Below are 19,803 nucleotides of genomic sequence, written 5' to 3'. Positions count from 1 at the left end.
GATGAAAAATCTGAAAGAGAAATTAAGGAAACACTCCCATTTACCATTGCAACAAAAAGAATAAAATACCTAGGAATAAACCTACTTAGGGAGACAAAAGACCTGTATGCAGAAAACTATAAGACACTGATGAAAGAAAATTAAAGATGACACAAACAATATGGAGAGATATACCATGTTCTTGGACTGGAAGAATCAATATTGTGAAAATGACTATACTACCCAAAGCAATTTACAGATGCAGTGCAATCCCAATCAAATTACCAATGGCAATTTTTACAGAATTAGAACAAAAAAAATCTTAAAATTTGTATGGAGACACAAAAGACCCCGAATAGCAAAAGCAGTCTTGAGGGAAAATGAAGAAGCTGGAGGCATCAGACTCCCTGACTTCAGACTATACTACAGAGCTACAGGAATCAAGACAATATGGTACTGGCACAAAAACAGAAATATAGATCAATGGAACGGGATAGAAAGCCCAGAGATAAACCCACGCACCTTTGGTCAACTAATCTATGACAAAGGAGGCAAGGATATACAATGGAGAAAAGACAGTCTCTTCAATAAGTGGTGCTGGGAAAACTGGACAGCTACATGTAAAAAAATGAAATTAGAACACTCCCTAACACCACACACAAAAATAAACTCAAAATGGATTTGAGACCTAAATGTAAGACCAGACACTATAAAACTCTTCGAGGAAAACATAGGAAGAACACTCTTTGACATAAATCACAGCAAGATCTTTTTTGATCCACCTCCTAGAGTAATGGAAATAAAAACAAAAATAAACAAATGGGACCTAATCAAACTTCAAAACTTTTGCACAGCCAAGGAAACCATAAACAAGACGAAAAGATAACCCTCAGAATGGGAGAAAATATTTGCAAACGAATCAACAGACAAAGGATTAATCTGCAAAATATGTAAACAGCCCATGCTGATCAATATTAAAGAAACAACCCAATCCAAAATTGGCCAGAAGACCTAAATAGACATTTCTCCAAAGAAGACATACAGATGGCCAAGAAGCACATGAAAAGCTGCTCAACATCACTAATTATTAGAGAAATGCAAATCAAAACTACAATGAGGTATCACCTCACACCAGTTAGAATGGGCATCATCAGAAAATCTACAAACAACAAATGCTGGAGAGGGTGTGGAGAAAAGGGAACCCTCTTGCACTGTTGGTGGGAATGTAAATTGATACAGCCACTATGGAGAACAGTACGGAAGTTCCTTAAAAAACTAAAAATAGAATTACCATATGATCCAGCAATTCCACTACTGGGCATATACCCAGAGAAAACCATAATTCAAAAAGACGTATGCACCCCAATGTTCATTGCAGCACTATTTACAATAGCCAGGTCATGGAAGCAACCTAAATGCCTATTGACAGACGAATGGATAAAGAAGATGTGGTACATATATACAAGGGAATATTACTCAGCCATAAAAAGGAATGAAATTGGATCGTTTGTGGAGCCGTTGATGGATCTAGAGACTGTCATACAGAGTGAAGTAAGTTAGAAAGAGAAAAACAAATATTGTATATAAACGCATATATGTGGAACCTAGAAAAATGGTGCAGATGAACCGATTTGCAGGGCAGAAATTGAGACACAGATGTAGAGAACAAATGTATGGACACCAAGGGGGGAAAGCGGCCAGGGGGTGGGGATGGTAGTGTGCTGAATTGGGCAATTGGGATTGACATGTATACACTGATGTGTATAAAATTGATGACTAATGAAACCTGCTGTATAAAAAAATAAATAAAAAATTAAAAAAAATAACCTAGTGCAATTATTATAATTTTAAAAATAAAAGGTGGTAGAAATCTAATTTATTTTGAGCATGGTGCTGATTAATAATTTCGTATACACTGCATCTATATATGTATGTACTTATGTACCTGATCATAATAGACAATATATGCTTGCTTATACATTTAGATTAATAAAGAGACTTCCCTGGCAGTCCAGAGGCTAAGACCCCACGCTTCCACTGCAGAGGGCACGGGTTCGACCCCTGGTCGTGGAACTAAGATCCTGCATGCTACACGGCATGGCCAAAAAAACCAAAAAAAACCCTTTGCTCTCTTTTTTTTTTCTTTCGTGGAGACTTCCTGTTTTTCACTTTAATGTCCCAGAATACCCAGGAATGGGTGCATACGCAGGGAATAAAGTGATAGGTATGGGCTTCTTGTTTAAAAATAGTACTTGCACCTCTTACAATTGCTTAACCAATAGCACGGGTTTATGGCACCATAGAAAGCTCTTGTTCAAGAATCATGTCCAAGATTAAATCCTTGCTTTGCTATTTATTCGCTCTGTGCCTTTGGACAAGTTGTTTAACTTCTCTGGGCCTGTTTCCTCATTTATAACATGGAGTTTTTACCTATCTGCTGGATTACAAAAAGGGAACAAAAGTTTCTTGGGTTTCCAGCCTTAGAGGGTTAATAAGGTGGAAAGTAATGAGCCTACAGTCATTGTGTGGCTAGTTTTCCATCAACTCGAAGGCTGGAACTCCATGTGTAACAGCCTCCTGCTCTGCTTCCACAGTCATCGCTCCTGGTGATCACGAAAGAGGAAGGCCTCACACACTGTGGCTCAGCGCCATAAGCCACCCGGTTTAGGAGCTGCTGTCACCACAGCAACTGCCCCTGTGACTGCTGCTCTTGTCCATATTCCTTGTCCTCATTCCCTCTGAGACTTCTTAAATATTCTGCTCCATCCAGATGTTCACCTTCTCATTCAGAAAAACAGAATGGCTCGTTCTCCCTAGAAACCCAGCAAGCCCCTTTTGTACTCAGGGTTGGGCTTTCAGCCTATATAATCCTGCTCTTTCTCCTAGAAGTGCTGGGGTGACACTCAGTGACCCACATTTGATGATGCCATCTTGATGCCAGGGACAGTGCTGGGTGTTGGTGGAGGACACGGGTGACTGAGACACAGCTTCTGCTCTTCAGGAACCATTAGGCCTCTCCAGTCTTGGGGACTATATGCTATTAAGTGCAGTCCCCCAAATCAACCTGGGCAGTCATCTTCTCTTTTCCTCTTTTCCACTACTCCCACTTCAACTATTCAATCTCCCTTCTCTGCTTCCCTCTTCCCCATCTCAAACACGGCTCTTCTCTTTTTAGCTTCAGTGGCTGAGTGGCTGGAGGGACTAATAATCAAGATCATGAACTTAGAAGGAGAAACAAATCAGAACCATCTTCCCTAAACTAGCAAAGATTTAGGAAATGTACAGCCCCACTCCTTTTATCAATTTTATTTTCCTTCAACATAAGCCATGCAAATAGTATTTTGTATAATTTAGGAGGTTGAAAAGTCAAACAACCAAAAATTGTTTGCCTTTCAACTTGGGAGAAGGAAAGACGGGCTAAACTAATTTCTTTATAGCTTATTGCTTGCCACCAGACAAAATTTATTCTACTCCTTTCAAACAGAAGGAAGTTGAGAACTTACCGGGTCAGGTACAGTGCTAAAAATTTTAAAGGCAGTGGTACATTTAATCCTCACAACTGTATGATATAGGTGTGATTATTAGCTTTTTTTTTTTTTAGGCTAAAATAAAAAACATAGGCCGAGAAAAAGTAAATGCTTTGCCAAGGTCATAGAGTTAGGAAATGTCAGAGAAAGGTCCATGCTTTTAACCAGCGGGTAATACTACCTTTCATATCTATGCATATATAAAAACAGTACACAAAAAGCCCAGATGCTAAGCAAAGAAGAGGGAAGAAGATTAGAATGTCATCCATGTGATATCTGGTTCATTGCTACACTAAGAACTGTAATAACTGCAGAATCTTGAGTATTAGCTTCATTGAACTTTCCAGCTCTTGAATCTTCATGCGGTGTGTTCATTTTAGTTAATTCACTACAACAACAACAGCAATCAGATAGTCTAGAGTTTGTTTTTATGACATTCATTCACCCATAATATTACAACAAAGCTCCTTGAGGGCAGGGACCTTTTCTTGTTAATCTTTGTATCCTCTACAGTATAATAGACCTCAAGTACATTTCTAATTGAAAAACCTCCCTGTAATAAAAGATTCCCAAATCCAGATGACGCACATTTATTTCAAGCAATATTTACTAGAGCAATGCTCTATTTTTTTTATTTTATTTTTTTTTGCGGTGTGTGGGCCTCTCACTGCTGTGGCCTCTCCCGTTGCGGAGCACAGGCTCCGGACGCGCAGGCTCAGCGGCCATGGCTCAAGAACCTAGCCGCTCCGCGGCATGTGGGATCTTCCTGGACCGGGGCACGAGCCCGTGTCCCCTGCATCGGCAGGCGGACTCTCAACCACTGCGCCACCAGGGAAGCCCAATGCTCTATTTTCATAAAAGAATTAGTAGATCCCTCTGGTCTGCTTCTCTTCCACCATCATTGTTGTAGTTGTCATCATCATCATCATCATTGTGATCATCATCACAGCAACCACTGTTTATCGACTGTTTAGTGTATGCCAGTGATTTACGTGCAATAACTCATTTAATCCTTATAACAGTATTATGAGAGAGACATTATCACAATCCCTATACTACTTTTGAGGAAACTGGAGCTCAAAATGGTTAAGAAACTAATCAAAGCTCGCAATAAAAATGGTGGAGGTAGCATTAAAAAATCACATTGTTTTTTTTTGTTTTTTATTTTGTTTTTGCAGTACGCGGGCCTCTCACTGTTGTGGCCTCTCCCGTCGTGGAGCACAGGCTCCGGACGCGCAGGCCCAGCAGCCATGGCTCACGGGCCCAGCCACTCCACGTCATGTGGGGTCTTCCTGGACTGGGGCACGAATCCATGTCCCTTGCATCGGCAGGCGGACTCTCAACGACTGCGCCACCAGGGAAGTCCAGCATTGTTTTTTTTTTAATTGAAGTAGAATTGATTTACAACTTTGTGCCAATCTCTGCTCTACGGCAAAAAATCACATTTGTTTGACTGTGCTATTAGGTGCTATTGAGCACCTACTACATGCCAGACACTGTTTCAGGAACCGCGTTCAAAATTCAAAAAGTACAAAAGGGTATACAGCATAAAGTCACTTCCCATCTCATTCACACTCCCCTCCCCTACCTATGTGCCACCACGCAGTTCTCTTCTAGGCAACTGATGTTATCAGTTTCTTGGGACCTATAACTTCAGGTAGGAATTTCCCTTTTAGGTCCAACATTGGCATGATCAATATCCCCACCTCTCCTGATAGTCTCAGACATCTTTGATAAGTTATCTGAAACAATTCAGTATTTCAGGCCCATTTCACAGCTGGGGGAAAAATGTGTCCTCGGGAAGCCAGATTATGTTTTATCTGAGGTCATTGCCAAGCAAGGGAGTGGGTTCCTGTAGGCTGCTCACAGTGTCTTTACCATGAAGCACTTTACTCAGTTTTCTAGGAGGTGATCATCTCCAGCGCTTATTGATTCCCACAGTTAGGGTTTCCAGAATGTTTCCCCTCTACCTCTCTGAACTGAAGATTTCTTTATGACCCCCACAGTCCTGCTGAGTAAGACCTGCGACTTCTTTGTGGTTGGGGCATCATGACATTTGTTGCCTTTTCCTTTTCTCAGAATCGAATCTTCTTTTTCCAGCTAAACTATTTTTTAAACATTTTTATTGGAGTAGAGCTGCTTTAAAATGTTGTTAGTTTCTGCTGTATTGTAAAGTGAATCAGTTATACACATACATATATCCACTTTTTTTTAGATTCTTTTCCCATATAGGTCATTACAGAGTATTGAGTAGAGTTCCCTGTGCTACAGAGTAGGTCCTTATTAGTTATCTGTTTTATATATAGTAGCGTGTATATGTCAATCCCAGTTCATCCACCCCCCCTTTCCCCCTTCGTAACCACGTTTGTTTTTAGAACAGAATCTTTAGAGTGCTCCTCAGAGTTAAGGACAGGGGAATTTTATGCCCATAAGATCTCAAATGATTTCATGAAAATTAAAAAATCAGGACCAGAATCTAAACTGGATTTAAATTTTTCTTCGGACATTCGGTTCCTTGGTAATAAACTTCTTCTTCCTCTCCTTTCTAGGGGGTGATTAGAAAGGACACCTGCCTGGTGAAAAAATGCAAATGAAGGAACACAGGATCCAGGGAAGTAGGTTGGTGTGCTGAATAGAAAGGGTCCATGGTCCACACAGCAAGAGTCCTGGTTCATCATTTCTGGTTCTTTCTCAAGGATTGTTGCCTGGGAGTTTAGATGAATATCCACAGATTTGGATTACATGTCAAAATATCACTTCTGACATTGTAGCCTTTGTTAAAATTATTATTCATGTGACGTCCTTTCATCATTAAAAAAATAACAACAGCTCTACTTAGATATAATTCACACCATATAATTCACCCATTAAATATTTTTCTTTTCTGGATACTCTCAAAGTTGTGTAACCATCACTACAATAACTTGTAGAACATTTTCATTACCTCAGAAAGAAACTCTGTACCCATTAGCAGTCCACTCTTCATTTATCCCCAACTTCCTTAGCCCTAGGCAACCACTAATCTACTTTCTGTCTCTATAGATTTGCCTTTTCTGGACATTTCATATAAATGGAATCATCTAATATGTGGCCTTTTGTGTCTGGCTTCTTTCACTTAGCAAAATGTTTAAGTTCACCTATGTTGTAGCACGTGTCAGTACTTCATACCTTTTTATTACCGAATAATATTCCATTGCTTGGATGTACATTTTATTTATTCATTTATCAGTGGATGGACATTTGAACTGTTTCCACTTTTTGGCTATCGTGAATAATTCTACTATGAACATTTGTGTACAAGTTTTTGTATGGATAAATGTTTTCATTTCTTGGGTATACACCTAGGAGTGGAATTACTGGGTCATATGGTAACTCTATGTTTAACCTTTTTAGGAACTGCCACAGTGTTTTCCAAAGCAGCTGCTTCATTTTACATTGCCACCAGCAATGTACAAGGGTTCTAAATCTACACATTCTTACCAACATTCATTATTTTGTTTTTTAAATTTATTGTTGGCCGTGGAGTCCTAACCACTGGACCGCCAGGGAATTCCCGTTTAGAGTCATTCTTTTCTTTTTTTTGTTTTCTTTTTGGCCACACTGCACAGAATGTGGGATCTTAGTTTACGGACCAGGGATCGAACCTGTCCCCCCTGCAGTGGAAGTGCAGAGACCCAACCACTGGGCCGCCATGGAAGTCCCTATTTTGTTTTTTTAAAAAGAAATTATTATAGTTATCCTAGGAGGTAAAAAGTGGTATCTACTTATGGTTTTGATTTTCGTTTCCCTGATGTCTAATGGTATTGAACGTTTTTTCACATGCTTATTGACCATTTGCGTATCTTCTCTGGAGAAATGTCTATTCAGATCTTTTGCTCATTTAAAAAGTAGGGTCCTCTGTCTTTTTGTTATTGAGTTCTTCATCACTTTTTTAAATTGAGCAAATAAATATCATAAGCTCCACCCAAAGCTCAGTGGTTGCTAAAATCTACCCACATTACAGTGTTATGTAAAGTACATTACAGTATGTAAAACGTGAGCACCACTGAAGCAACATCGTGATGACTACTGCCTGTGTTTTCCAGAGCTCTGATCCCATTCATGACATGACAAGATATTTCTTTTGATCACAGTAGCATCTTGTAAGTTAGTAAAACCCTAAAACACTAATTAATTAGATTTTGTCAAATTTTAAATAAAATACAATGAAATAGAATTAAATGTTATTATAAAATCAATCCATGCTCTCAAGCTATAGCTCATTTGAAGTTTTACTTCTATGTACATTTAATTACTGAAAATAAGTTGCAAAAAATTTACCTAAACTCCTACTAGATAAACTAGAGGTGAGAACCACATTCCCTTCTTACAAAGTTTGGTATCTTGCACAATAGTAGTGACTAAAATAAATGGTGCCAAATTTTTAAAGAGAGTCTTCTTTAATTCAGAATATAATTAAAATCTCATGTAGCTTTATTGGTTTGAGTATCCAGCAGAGAAAAAATATTGAAACTCCAAGAGATTCTGAATTAAATAGCTACAACAGTTTTGTTTTATTAGTTCTGACTGGGTGAAAAAAAATTTTAAGGACAACTTTGGGAAAATCTAGTTCTTTTAGAGCCCCAGATGACTTTTAAAACAATAAAACAAACTATAAAACCTACACAAGTGATATTAAAAATTATGTAGTTCAATGAATGTGACATTCACAAATGTGGCTGTAATTTTTTTTTAACTATAGCGAAATGAACATGTCTGACGATTGGATTTAGAAGAGGTGGTGTTATATAGCTTAACAGAATTAAGGGCTTCAATTTGCTGGTTAGGATTACGTAGCTGAGTTGGAATGTTACACCAATGCCTTATAAGATCCCCATCACCTCACAGGGTCTGTGAGGTGATGGGCCTAAATCAAAGAAAGGAATGATGCTTCCTTTTCCTATATTGATTATTTCCCTAGTATTTTAGTATATACTTTTGGAATGTTTGTAGACTTAGATCTTTTTGGCTGGTGGCCGAGTCATGCACAGAATAAACTATAAACTCATACTATTTATGAAGATGGAGAATGAAGGCTGGCCAGTGATTTACTGTAAGGGCATTAAATGAGTTGGAGTAATCATCTCAATTACTTGCTAGGTAGAAGGGGCAGGAAAAAGGAGAAAAAGATGAGAGAGAAACATTTTGTGAGAAAATAATAACCACAGTTACCTGCTTAGTTTAAAACAGACATAACTTCTGAAGTCCTTTAACATAACAACTGTCCTTTCTTTGTCCCCAAATCCCGTCTCTGTCCTTGATACACAGAAGAATACACTTCACTTTCAGTCTCCCAGCACCTTCCTGAATTCTCCATCAGGCCATGTGAGGAGAATTATGGCTGGTGGAGGGGGCACGACATCAGACCAGACCCCAGAGAGACCGATGATTCGCAAACGGCCCCCCACAGATGGTTTCCAGGAGGAATGCACTACGTGAACTTGTATGCAGACTTAATAATAATTCAAATAATTTTTAGCTTTAAAAAAAAACCAAAACAGTGTTTTTATTTTTTAACGTATAGATTCATACTTATTTTTAAAGTTTTTATATTAAAAAATTTCAAACCTACAGAGAAGCTGAAACTAGTACAATGAACATCTGTATGCTCTTCACTTAAATTCACAAATAAATAAATTTTCTAATTTTGTTTATCTCCCTCTTTGTGTACATACATATACACATATGTATATATTTGTGTATGTGTATCAATTTGAAAGTAAGTTGCAGATTTCATGACCCTTCACACCCAAATACCTTAGCTTGTACCTCCCAGAATAAGGACATTTCACCCACAATACCAATATCACTCCTAAAACAATGAACATTTATATAATAATGTCATCTAACATACAATCCCTATTCAATTTTTCCCTATTATCCCCCTAAATGTCTTTCAGAGCTTAAAAAAAATCCAGAATCCAATCAATTGGGGCGATACTATGAGACCTTGTGAAAATCCTCATCCTCAACAATGTTTCACTTGATGGTTCTGGATGATTCTTGAATGAATTAATACATTTTCTGATTTTATCAATGTTTCTACATTTGTTAGCTAGCATTCTTCCAGCCTTACCATCTACCATCCCTTTCTCTCTCTGAGTATCACTGTGAACAGTAATACTATGAACTCTTCTAATCCATAGTTTTGATGCTTAAATTACCCTAAATTTGGCCAATGGAAAACCCTTCAAGCCGGTTCCTGTTTTCTGTCTGTGGTTTCTGGCACAAGATACCTGGAGCTCACCTTGTACATGTCCTGCCCCAGACCTAGAATCAGCCACGGCTTCAAGGACCTACTTACACGATGATAGGTCACACATCCACACAGTTCAATTCTCCAAAGAGTCACAAAGTGTACAGTACATTCTCCTTCCATCTCCACCTCTCCCTTCACAGACAGCAAATGTTATTAGGTTTTTGTGTATCCTTCCAGAGATAGTTTGTATAATAAAGGCACAAATAGTCTTACCTTCTCCCAACGTTTTAACTGAAACATCGTCAGATTTTGAAAGACGCCTATGACCCCAACCCAAAAAGGTCAGAAACCTTTAGGTTAAGCCCTAATTGTTTCAGATGAGAAAAGCTCAGGGAGGGTGACTTGAAAAGTTGTATTGAGGACACTCACATGTTATTCCCTGGACTTGAAATGTTAGTTCCTCTCTAGGCTCCTAGACACCTACTCATTTTTCAGACATCACTTCCTTGAGGAACACTTTCTCTTCCTTAACACATCTCCCTCACCCAACTAGGTGGTGTCCGCTTGTTATAAGGTTTCAGGTTATCACGTACTTCTCCTTCCTAGCACATATATAAGTCAGTGTATTAAAATTTGTTTCCTGCCACTGCGAGGACAGGAACTACATCTGTTCTGTTCACTGCTGGCACACAATAGTTGCTCAACAAAAAAAGTGCGGACTGAAACTTGAACTCAGGCCATCCGGCTTCCAGCCCACTCTTCCTACTGCCTTCCCACTGCAGTCGGAGAAATAATCCCAAGATGTAAATAAAAATTCTCAATAGAAAAAGCCGGGAAGTTTTTTCATTTCCACCATTAATGGAGGACCTTGGCAGAAACCGCTCACCGCGAGGTGTGACGGCCGCAGGAGGGCGTCAATCAAGAGAATGCCCCCTTGCCCCGCAGGCGAGTGGAGCCGCACAGAGCTGAGGCCACACCGGGTAGCGCGTCACAGCTTCAATAGCAAACACGTGCAAAAAGGGAAAGCGGGGCTGCGCGCAGCTGCGATCCCCCAGAACCCGGGGATAGGGGACAGGGAACAGCCCCCACTGGGTCAGAGAAGACTGCACAGCTTCTGCCTGGCGCCGTAGGATCCAGGCCTTCCCTTGATTCCTGCCCGAAGGGACTTCTGCCAGCGTCCCCGGGGAAGTGGCTGAGTCCCGGAGCCCACAGATGAAACGGGCTAGAGAGCAAGAGTCCGCAGCACCTTAAGTCTAATCGTCCTTACCACGCTGGGACGCAGGCAAGGGCCGTGGATCTCTCTCCTTGGAGTTGCCCCAGGAACCCAGGGCACTCTCTCCCGCTACGAGCACTCCCGAGACGCCCAGGGCAACAGCCAATGCTACCGTTACTCCAGGGAGCGCGCTGACCACGGAGGGTGCTCTCAGGCCTGCGAAGGCGCGGCCCGACCAGGGGCCTCTACGCCTGCGGGCCCCGAGTCCAGTCGCCCTTTGCCTGGGCCGGCTACCGCCTCCCCGGTCCCGGGCCTGGACCAGTGCCCCCGAGTTTCGGCGGAGATGCCTCGCCGCCGGGGCTAGGGCCGCTTGAGGCCGCCTTCCAGGCAGCTGCTTGCCTCGCGCCTCGCCTGACGGACGCGGCCCTGGGCTTCCTTCGAGGGCGTCCCGGGGCAGGGTGCCTGGAGCCCCGAGCGTCGGCGGCGAGGGTACAGCCGGGCTTAGGGTCCTAAGAGCCTGGGAGCAAGCGCGTCCCAGGGGCGGGGACCTCGGCCGACGGGGGCGGGCCAAGGGTGGGGGCGGGAGACGGCTCCGGGGGCTCCGCGCCATTGGACGCAGGGCCCAGCGGCAGGAGGGGGCCAGAGAGCGCGGCCCCACCCCGCAGTCGGCAGAGCCTATAGCCGGGAGCGCGGAGCGCGGATAAATGTAGCGCCGCGGCGCGGGCGGCAGCTCTCCGAGGGCCCGGAGCGCGGCGGAGCCATGCAGTACCCGCACCCCGGACCGGCGGCAGCGGGCGCCTTGGGGGTGCCGCTGTACGCGCCCACGCCGCTGCTGCAGCCAGCGCACCCGACGCCCTTCTACATCGAGGACATCCTGGGTCGCGGGCCCGCCGCGCCCACTCCCACGCCCACGCTGCCGTCCCCCAACTCCTCCTTCACCAGCCTCGTGTCCTCCTACCGGACCCCGGTATACGAGCCCACGCCGATCCACCCCGCCTTCTCGCACCACTCCGCCGCCGCGCTGGCCGCCGCCTACGGACCCGGCGGCTTTGGGGGCCCTCTGTACCCCTTCCCGCGGTCGGTGAACGACTACACGCACGCCCTGCTCCGCCACGACCCCCTGGGTAAGGCGGCCGGGGTCATGGCGGGGCCGAGCCCGGGCGGCGGCGAGAAAGGCGCCACCCGGCAGGTGGCAGCGCCCAGGAGGCGGCGGGGGCGGAGGGGAGGCAACAGAAAGTTGTGGCAAAAGCGATTGAAAAGCGGCTGTCGGGCGCGCGCGGGGGACGGCAGGCGCGGGCCCCGGCGGCGGGCAGCCCAGTCTGCCCGCACCATGACTCAGATTGGTTTTCCTGCACCTTGCAGGCGTCGGGGCGCGCGGGCCCGGGCCGGACCTCGGGCGCTGCCGCTGGGGCCGGCAGCTAGAGGAGTCCTGGGGTCGCGTGTCGCCCGGGTGGGCTCCCTTAGCTGGAGGGACTGGGAAGGGAGAGCCAAAGCGCCCCGGGCCGCCCCCGCGGGGCAGGGATAGCTGCCGGGCCGGGGTGGTTACGGGGCTGGACCTGGTTCAACAAGCTTGTGCAGTGAAAGAGCCTGACCCTTTCCGTTCATACAGGAAATCTTGAGTTCTCGATAGGAGTAAATCTGGTTTCAGAAGCTGTTAAGTGTTTTCCTGGCTGCATGAAGCAGACCCTTCCCCCGGAGTAGTGCACGCTGCTGATTATTTTATCGACATCCTCAATACAGACAAATTCAGGAAACACTCGACTTCTGATAGCCGGGATCCGTTTTTCTGATATTGTTCATTTCCTCTGTGTGGGATGTGACTTTATGGCAGCTAAAATAACCAGTTGCTTCCCTTTTTTTTTTTTTTTTTGAGGCTGTTTTGCCCCAGTCTGAATCCTGACGTAAGCAAAATCTCGAAAAAACAACATCGCCAACTTTAAAAGCATTTAGCGCAGGCCTGCAGACCCACGGACAGACGGACGGACTGACCCACACGTCTTTGGAATAGGAAGGGCAGCGCGGACACGTTGGCCGTATAGAGTTTGCGGGACTTGTTCCCTCAGTGAGTGGCCTAAGAAATAAGCCACCCGTGATCTGCACTCCGGTGGCCCTTGGTGCCCCCGGCTAAATGAAACGGGGCTCCTTGCCTTGGGCCACCAGGGTTTTAAAATCTACTCTGTTATTGGCAGCCTCTGCAGGCACCCTGGAGACAACTAACATTAATTAATTGACATTTTAATGTCATCAGTATTATGGTGTGGTCCCTCACTCAGTTCTCCACCTTCCTTTCTCATCGCTAGAGAGATTTGGGGGGGATTATATTTTAGTTCTTTTTTTTTTTTTTTTAGTTACTGTGTTTTTGATTCCATTCCTGAGGGTTTGATGGCGCAGGCCCGGTGCGGCTCTGTTTGCCTTCTGGGCCGGAGGGGGACCCTCAGCCAGGCCGGGCCTGGGGGCAAACGTTTTCACAGAGCGTGCCCTGGGTTTCCTTGGGTTACTGCTGGGACTGTGCAGGAGGAAGCAAAGGGTTTTTCGAGATAGACCAACAGGAAACACATTGACGGAAATGTTGCCATAACCCACGGGGTGGCTCTAACTGGCCGCCCCCACCGGCCGGGTGTGAAATCAGAGGAGGCCCGGCGCCCTCCAGCCAGGATGGGAAGCTCCACGCGCCCTGAAGCTTGCTCTTGGGCCGGAGGGCTTCCGTTGTAGCCAGGCCGCTGGACCCTGGCAGCAACGCCTTGGCTAGTGTGACAGGCCCACTCTTCCCCAGCCTAACGGATATTTGGAAAGTGCGGTTCACCAAGGGAGAGGACCTCTCTGCAGGCCCTCTAGACTTAAAAAGTTGTGTATAAATTTTGAGAGCGACTGATTAAAGAGGGTCATGGTATTTTAAGCTCAACCTAGAGTCGGTGTTCTTTTGGGGATCAAAATGATTGTATCTAGCCATGGGTGTGATGGTGGTGTGTGTCTTTGAGCATACACGTGTGATCTTTGTGCACATGCCGTGTAGATGTGTGACTTTGGATGTTCCTGTGTCTGTGGGTATGATGTGTATTGGTGGGAGCGTGTTGGGTCCACGTCTCAGGGAGTATACGTGAATGTGTCTGCTTGAGTGTCCCGTAGCCTCCCCTCCCATTATTTGTCATCCCCAGTGCAGGCAGGGCCGGGGTGGGCCACGCCGCTTCAGGGCCCTCACTAAGAAGCGGCCCTCACTAACCGTCGCTTTTGCCCGCAGGCAAACCCCTGCTCTGGAGCCCTTTCCTGCAGAGGCCTCTGCATAAAAGGAAAGGCGGCCAGGTGAGGTTCTCCAACGACCAGACCATCGAGCTGGAGAAGAAGTTTGAGACCCAGAAATACCTCTCCCCGCCCGAGAGGAAGCGTCTGGCCAAGATGCTGCAGCTTAGCGAGAGGCAGGTGAGCTCGCTCGCGGGGCGCAGGCAGGCTCCTGGGGCGTGGGTCGCGGGGCAAAAGGGAGACAGTGGAGCCACAGGGAACTTTGGCGCGCCTGGATCGCTGTTTGGCTCAGCAGCTCCTGAACGGCTTCTCCCCGCCTCCCCAGGTCCCTCGGGATTCTGGGCTCTTGGCAAGCTTTCTTTCTGTCTTTCCTGTAGGTCAAAACCTGGTTTCAGAATCGACGCGCTAAATGGAGAAGACTAAAACAGGTATTGACATGGCTCTGTTTCTATGGAAATAAATATTTTTATCATGTTATCTCAATGCGAGGCCTGTTACAGGTTGTATGCAAAAGTCATTTGAGGGACTATTTAACCTCTTCACCTTGATTAAAAAGGCAAATAGTCCTGCTGAAATTCAGGATGAGTTGTTCAGGCGGCAGTAATGCTAAAAGCACCTAATGCGGTTCCTATATCAATTATGCTTGGGTTTTCACACACTGGCTAGTAAAACTCCCAGCTAATTGTTTTATAAACCCCATATGTTGTTTATCTAATTAACGCAGGAAAGATAAAGTAATTGACAGTAAATGACTTAAGCAGTTATCTTTGGGAGAAAATTGTTTCTTTTATTTACACAGCCACAATAAAACTAGGCAGAGCTCAAGGGTAAATATAAGGAAATAAACACTTTTAAGTCTTGTTTGCACTGTTTTTTAGAAGAATTAAATATCAAAGTGTTAAAAATTATTTTCCCTCTAATTCTAGCTCTTAAAATGAATATAAAAACAGTAAGAGAATATCCAAGCCTGTTTGAAAGGCAGCTTAAACTTTCTAACAGTCTTTCTTCCAATGACCTTGTTACGCAATATGTGATAAAAAGTAAAGGCTAATTCAGTTTTTAAAGAAGCTCTGTTGACTTAAAGCTAAAGATTTGTTTTTGATGTCCTAATCTGGATGTCTTCTCCAAAGTTATCTGACAAATGCTGAATTTTTCATTTGCCAGTCTATATACGGTTTATAATAAATGAGATATTTTTGAAACAATAATGAGTGGGGAAATTGAAAGCAGCGTGCATTTTAAAATTTAGCGATAAATTTCAGATTCCCTCTCAATATCTGATCTTGTGACTTGTTACATAGTTGTAAGCTTGGTAAATCTATTATTCTATAGTCTTGCTTTAGAAAAAAAAACTTTAGTAGTATATCATAATATTTCTTCATAGTGTCTATGTGCATTTTAGACAAAAACAGGATTAAAAATTTACTAACTTATTTGGTTCTTGGTCAAAGGTAGTTTACCAGGGACTTTAAAAACAGTGGTTCCTATTGTAATATGGGAATATTTTCCAGAAATTTCCTCCAGATTTTAAGTAAATTATATTTGTCTCTCTTTCCAGTTAGCAACATTCTTCCAGTTCTGCATTTTTTCTTTGCCACGATTGTGTAACTTGCTACACATATTTATGTGTGTATATGTTTGTGAACTTACTCCAGAAAATGCATAAAAAAAGGATTCAGTCTAATAATTTTGAAACTTTATCCTTAATTCACTATTTAGCATTCATATTTTTTAAATGTCTGAAGACTTTGTTAATTGGCAAGGTTTAAATATTTGAAGAATAAAGATAGTGTGTATCTGTAGTGATCTAATTTCTTTTTCTCCCTAAACTTTTAAGAACCTTGAGACCATGGGTCTGGGCTGGAGTTAAGCCTTCATTTGACATAACACATTTACATTTATATTTGTGATTGGTGGTTCTTATCTGGCAAGAGTATAATCTTTCTCTGAATATGACAGGAATTTTATTTCTTCCAAAGTGAGAAAGAAGCACAAGTATGTATTTTCTGAATAAAAATATTATACCTGAAAGCAGTTGATAAGCTAAGAATTAAAAAGATGGTAGAAGATGAAAAGACATTTGATTTATGTCTCTCACTTCTTCATATCTCATGATCCCACCAATCTCCATTTTCATCCTCTTCATTCAGGAGAACCCTCAAAACAATAAAAAAGAAGAACTGGAAAGTTTGGACAATTCCTGCGACCAGAGGCAAGACAGTGAACAGAATAAAGGTGCTTTGGATAGCTCTCAATGTTCGCCCTCCCCTGTCTCCCAGGAAGACCTTGAATCAGAGATTTCAGAGGATTCTGATCAGGAAGTGGACATCGAGGGTGATAAAGGCTATTTTAATGCTGGATGATGACCACTGACATTGGCATGTTCAGAAAACTGAGCTTTGGAATAACATTTGCTACAGAAAATCTCCATAGATGAACCGGAAAACTATATGAGAAAGGGAATCAATTTTGGGTATTCTGGAAACCTAAAATGTGTGGTGCACTGGCTAAATAACAAACACATTGAAACCTTAATTTTGACTTAAATAGTTTATGAACTGATTTTAGATTGTATGATAAAGGGACTCTTCACTGATTAAATTCACCCCCTTTTTAAAAAGTAACTTGTTTTTTCTATTTATAAAAAGTAATTTTGAACTTTTTTGTTAAATTTTTAAGTTATAACTTTAAAGATTTTAATAGGAATTTCTTGAATGATTTTTCTATAAACTGTTTCTACATCCCACTTAATGGAAAAGTAAAGGGACATCCCAAATCCAGAGGTATGCCTTGGAAAGGGGGCCCACAATTCAGGCAGCCTTGTAATATTTTAAAGGAAACATTCCTTACTTTTTTGTTACATTCTTACACTGCTGCCTTAAATCCAAAACCATCTCAGAGCTCTTGTCTCGGGGATGTATGTGTTCTTTTCGTCACAGAGATATATAATCAATATAAGTTGATAATCTTAAATGCTTGTTTTGCACTGTCACTTAGAACCTGTTTGACCAAGGTGTTAAGGGGATAGTACAGTCCAGTTCAAGCAGAGAAACTGACTCATCAGTGACTAAAATTAATCACAGATGAACTAGAAGTAGCAGATTAATTAAATGTAAGTAGATTGTAGATATTGTGTTTTATATTAAACAGTGTTTATAATGTGTGTATATATAATTGTTCACTGTAAAAAAGACATGGCCAAAATGGTTTGTTTGTTTTTTTTAAATGAGTAACTTGTATATAAAATAAATCCGCCGGTGGGATGACTGACCTCTTTGGACCTCTCATTTTTCGATTAAAACAAACCCACACCTTTTCTTCCAGCGCCTGGGGTGACTGGCGCGGTGCTGGGCACTGGGGCCGGGGCAGGGGCGTGGGGTCCGGCGCAGGAGCGTCTGGCGGTGCGTCTCGCCGGCGCTCCTGCGGCTCGTGGCTCCTGGCGTCCTGGGGGCGCGGTTCTGGCGCTGGCACCTGAAAGGTAAATGTGAGCCTTTCCCCGGGAGTTTGCTGGGGGTTGGCGGGGGACGGGGAGTGGTGTGTGTGTGTCTGGAGCAGCGGAGGTGGCTCCCGCCAGCAGACCCCGAGCCCCGGGCGCGCCAGGCGGCGGGAAGGGAAGAGCAGCTGCGCCGCGGCAGAGCGCGGGGGCCGCCGAACGCCATCGATTCACCTTGGCTGGCCGGGCAGCCCGGGCCGCCGTCCTTGACCCGCGTGAGTCAACACTGCGTCATCCTTTGGCTGCCGAGCCCGGGTTGGGGGTCCGCTTAGGGGGAGGGGAGTACTTTGTGCCAGGACAGCGGTTCTCCCTCTTCAGCGAGCTTCAGAATCACCGGCAGAGCTTGTTGGAACTCATTGCCCTCCCCATCCCCCGAGTTTCTGATTTGGGCAGGTCTGGGGTGGGCCAGGGAATTTACACTTCTAACAAGTGCCCAGGTGTTGCCCAAGCTGCTGGTCTGGGGCTTTAAGGTGCTTCTTGTGTGGAAAAAGCAGGTGGGACCCGCGTTCACCCCTCACTCCCTCACCTGCTCCCCTCCTGCCGACAGTTCCTGTCAGTGTGGGAACAGGAGGGTGGCAGCGTTGAGGAGGACGAGGGGAGGTGGGCGCAGGGTTCCTGGCTGAGGGGAGGGAGCAGGGCTGAGGAAGAGGTATTGTGAGCTGGGGAGGAATGAAGTGCTGAGCTGGGGAGGAATGAAGTGCTGAGCTGGGGGTGGGTGTGGAGCTGAGAGGAAGGGTGGGCTGAGGTTTCTGACCGGCCGGGTATTGCCAGCCCAGCTGCTTGCCTACTTGGGGCCGTCAGGTTCCTGACATTCCAGGAAACGAAGAGCCAGATCTGGGAGGGGGGAGTCCAGAAATCTCTTCCTCAGATTGGGATTGACATATACACGCTACTATATATAAAATAGGTAACTAATAAGGACCTCCTGTGTAGTACAGGGAACTCTACTCAATACTCTGTAATGGCCTATATGGGAAAGAATGGATATATGTATAACTGATTCACTTTGCTGTACACCTGAAACTAACACAGCGTCGTAAATCACCTACACTCCAATAAAAATGAAAAAAAAAAAAAAAGAAAGAAATCCCTTCCTCTAGCCTGGGCCTCCATGGAGGCCTCTAGTTATTGTGGAGTTGGGTGCCTCTGGGCTGGGGTCCTGTGAAGGAATGCCTCTGCCCCTGGCCTGGCTTGACCAGGGCTGTGGCTTCCCAGACATGAGCACTCAGATGAAGAGAGTGAAAAAGTCGTTGCACTTAGGGGGTTGTCACACCCTGCCTCCTTAGATTCCAAGAAGGCCCATGGAATTACCTGTGAATTTTATTTATTTATTATTTATTTATTTTAATAATTTTTTCCATCAAACTTGCTATATTGCTACTTTCAGATAATTCTTTTTTTAAAAAAATAATGAACAGGGGACTCCTTTTTAGGAAACATTTATTTATTTATTATTTATTTTATTTATTTATTTTGGCTGCACTGGGTCTTAGTTGCGGCACGCGGGATCTTCCTTGCGGCGTGCAGGATCTTTTTTTAGCTGTGGCAAGCGGACTTCTTAGTTGTGGCATGCATGTGGGATCTAGTTTCCCAACCAGGGATCGAACCCAGGCCGCCTGCATTGGGAGCGCAGAGTCTTACCCACTGGACCACCAGGGAAGTCCTTACCCGTGAATTTTAATTTCTGAGAAAATTTGTACTGGGTCCTGAAGCAGAGAGGTGTGCATTGGCCTGGAAGTTTAAAGATTTGGGTTGGAGTTTTAGTTCTTTGCCTCAGTTCTTTCATCTATTGAATGAAGATGGTCTAGTTGATCTACATGACCCTTACCAGCACCCCAATTCCCAACTCAGTTCTCCTCAATGTCGGAGCCCAAAGTAGGCATCCAGTGGGAAGGTCTCCTTTCCCCTCATCTGTAGGCTCCAGGCTCCCTGTCCCTGCCTGACAGGTTTCATCAAGGTTTCAAAGGTCATAGTCAGTCTCATTTGAAAAGAGGACTGTCTGTATCAGAGTCTGGGGAGAACAGGAGGCTTATGGGCCTAATATTGAATTAAAGCAATCCTGAAATCTGTGTGTGTGTGTGTGTGTGTGTGTGTGTGTGTTTCACTCCTGGAGATA

At 44.2% G+C, this 19,803-nt stretch overlaps 1 protein-coding gene across 1 annotated transcript; it reads left to right on the top strand.

Annotated features, from left to right (window-relative positions):
• The first annotated feature begins 11,643 nt into the window (after positions 1 to 11,643).
• HHEX (hematopoietically expressed homeobox) lies at positions 11,644 to 17,464 on the top strand. Its single transcript, XM_067709987.1, has 4 exons — positions 11,644 to 12,081; positions 14,196 to 14,374; positions 14,572 to 14,622; positions 16,345 to 17,464. The coding sequence occupies exons 1-4, from the start codon at positions 11,718 to 11,720 to the stop codon at positions 16,555 to 16,557; spliced, it is 807 nt and encodes a 268-aa protein (XP_067566088.1). The 5' UTR covers positions 11,644 to 11,717; the 3' UTR covers positions 16,558 to 17,464.
• Positions 17,465 to 19,803: the final 2,339 nt, after the last annotated feature.

This window comes from Pseudorca crassidens, chromosome 16 (assembly GCF_039906515.1).
Source record: "Pseudorca crassidens isolate mPseCra1 chromosome 16, mPseCra1.hap1, whole genome shotgun sequence".
In the NCBI taxonomy this organism is placed as follows: Eukaryota; Metazoa; Chordata; class Mammalia; order Artiodactyla; family Delphinidae; genus Pseudorca; species Pseudorca crassidens.
This window is presented reverse-complemented; position numbering and strand designations above follow the sequence as displayed.

What these genes read in the sequence shown, in the direction of transcription:
- HHEX (XM_067709987.1), top strand. Translation starts at nt 11,718, where the DNA reads ATGCAGTACCCGCACCCCGGACCGGCGGCAGCGGGCGCCTTGGGGGTG. An exon ending in TGCAGCTTAGCGAGAGGCAG is followed by an intron (nt 14,375 to 14,571) that starts GTGAGCTCGCTC and finishes TCTTTCCTGTAG; the next exon opens with GTCAAAACCTGGTTTCAGAA. An exon ending in AATGGAGAAGACTAAAACAG is followed by an intron (nt 14,623 to 16,344) that starts GTATTGACATGG and finishes CTCTTCATTCAG; the next exon opens with GAGAACCCTCAAAACAATAA.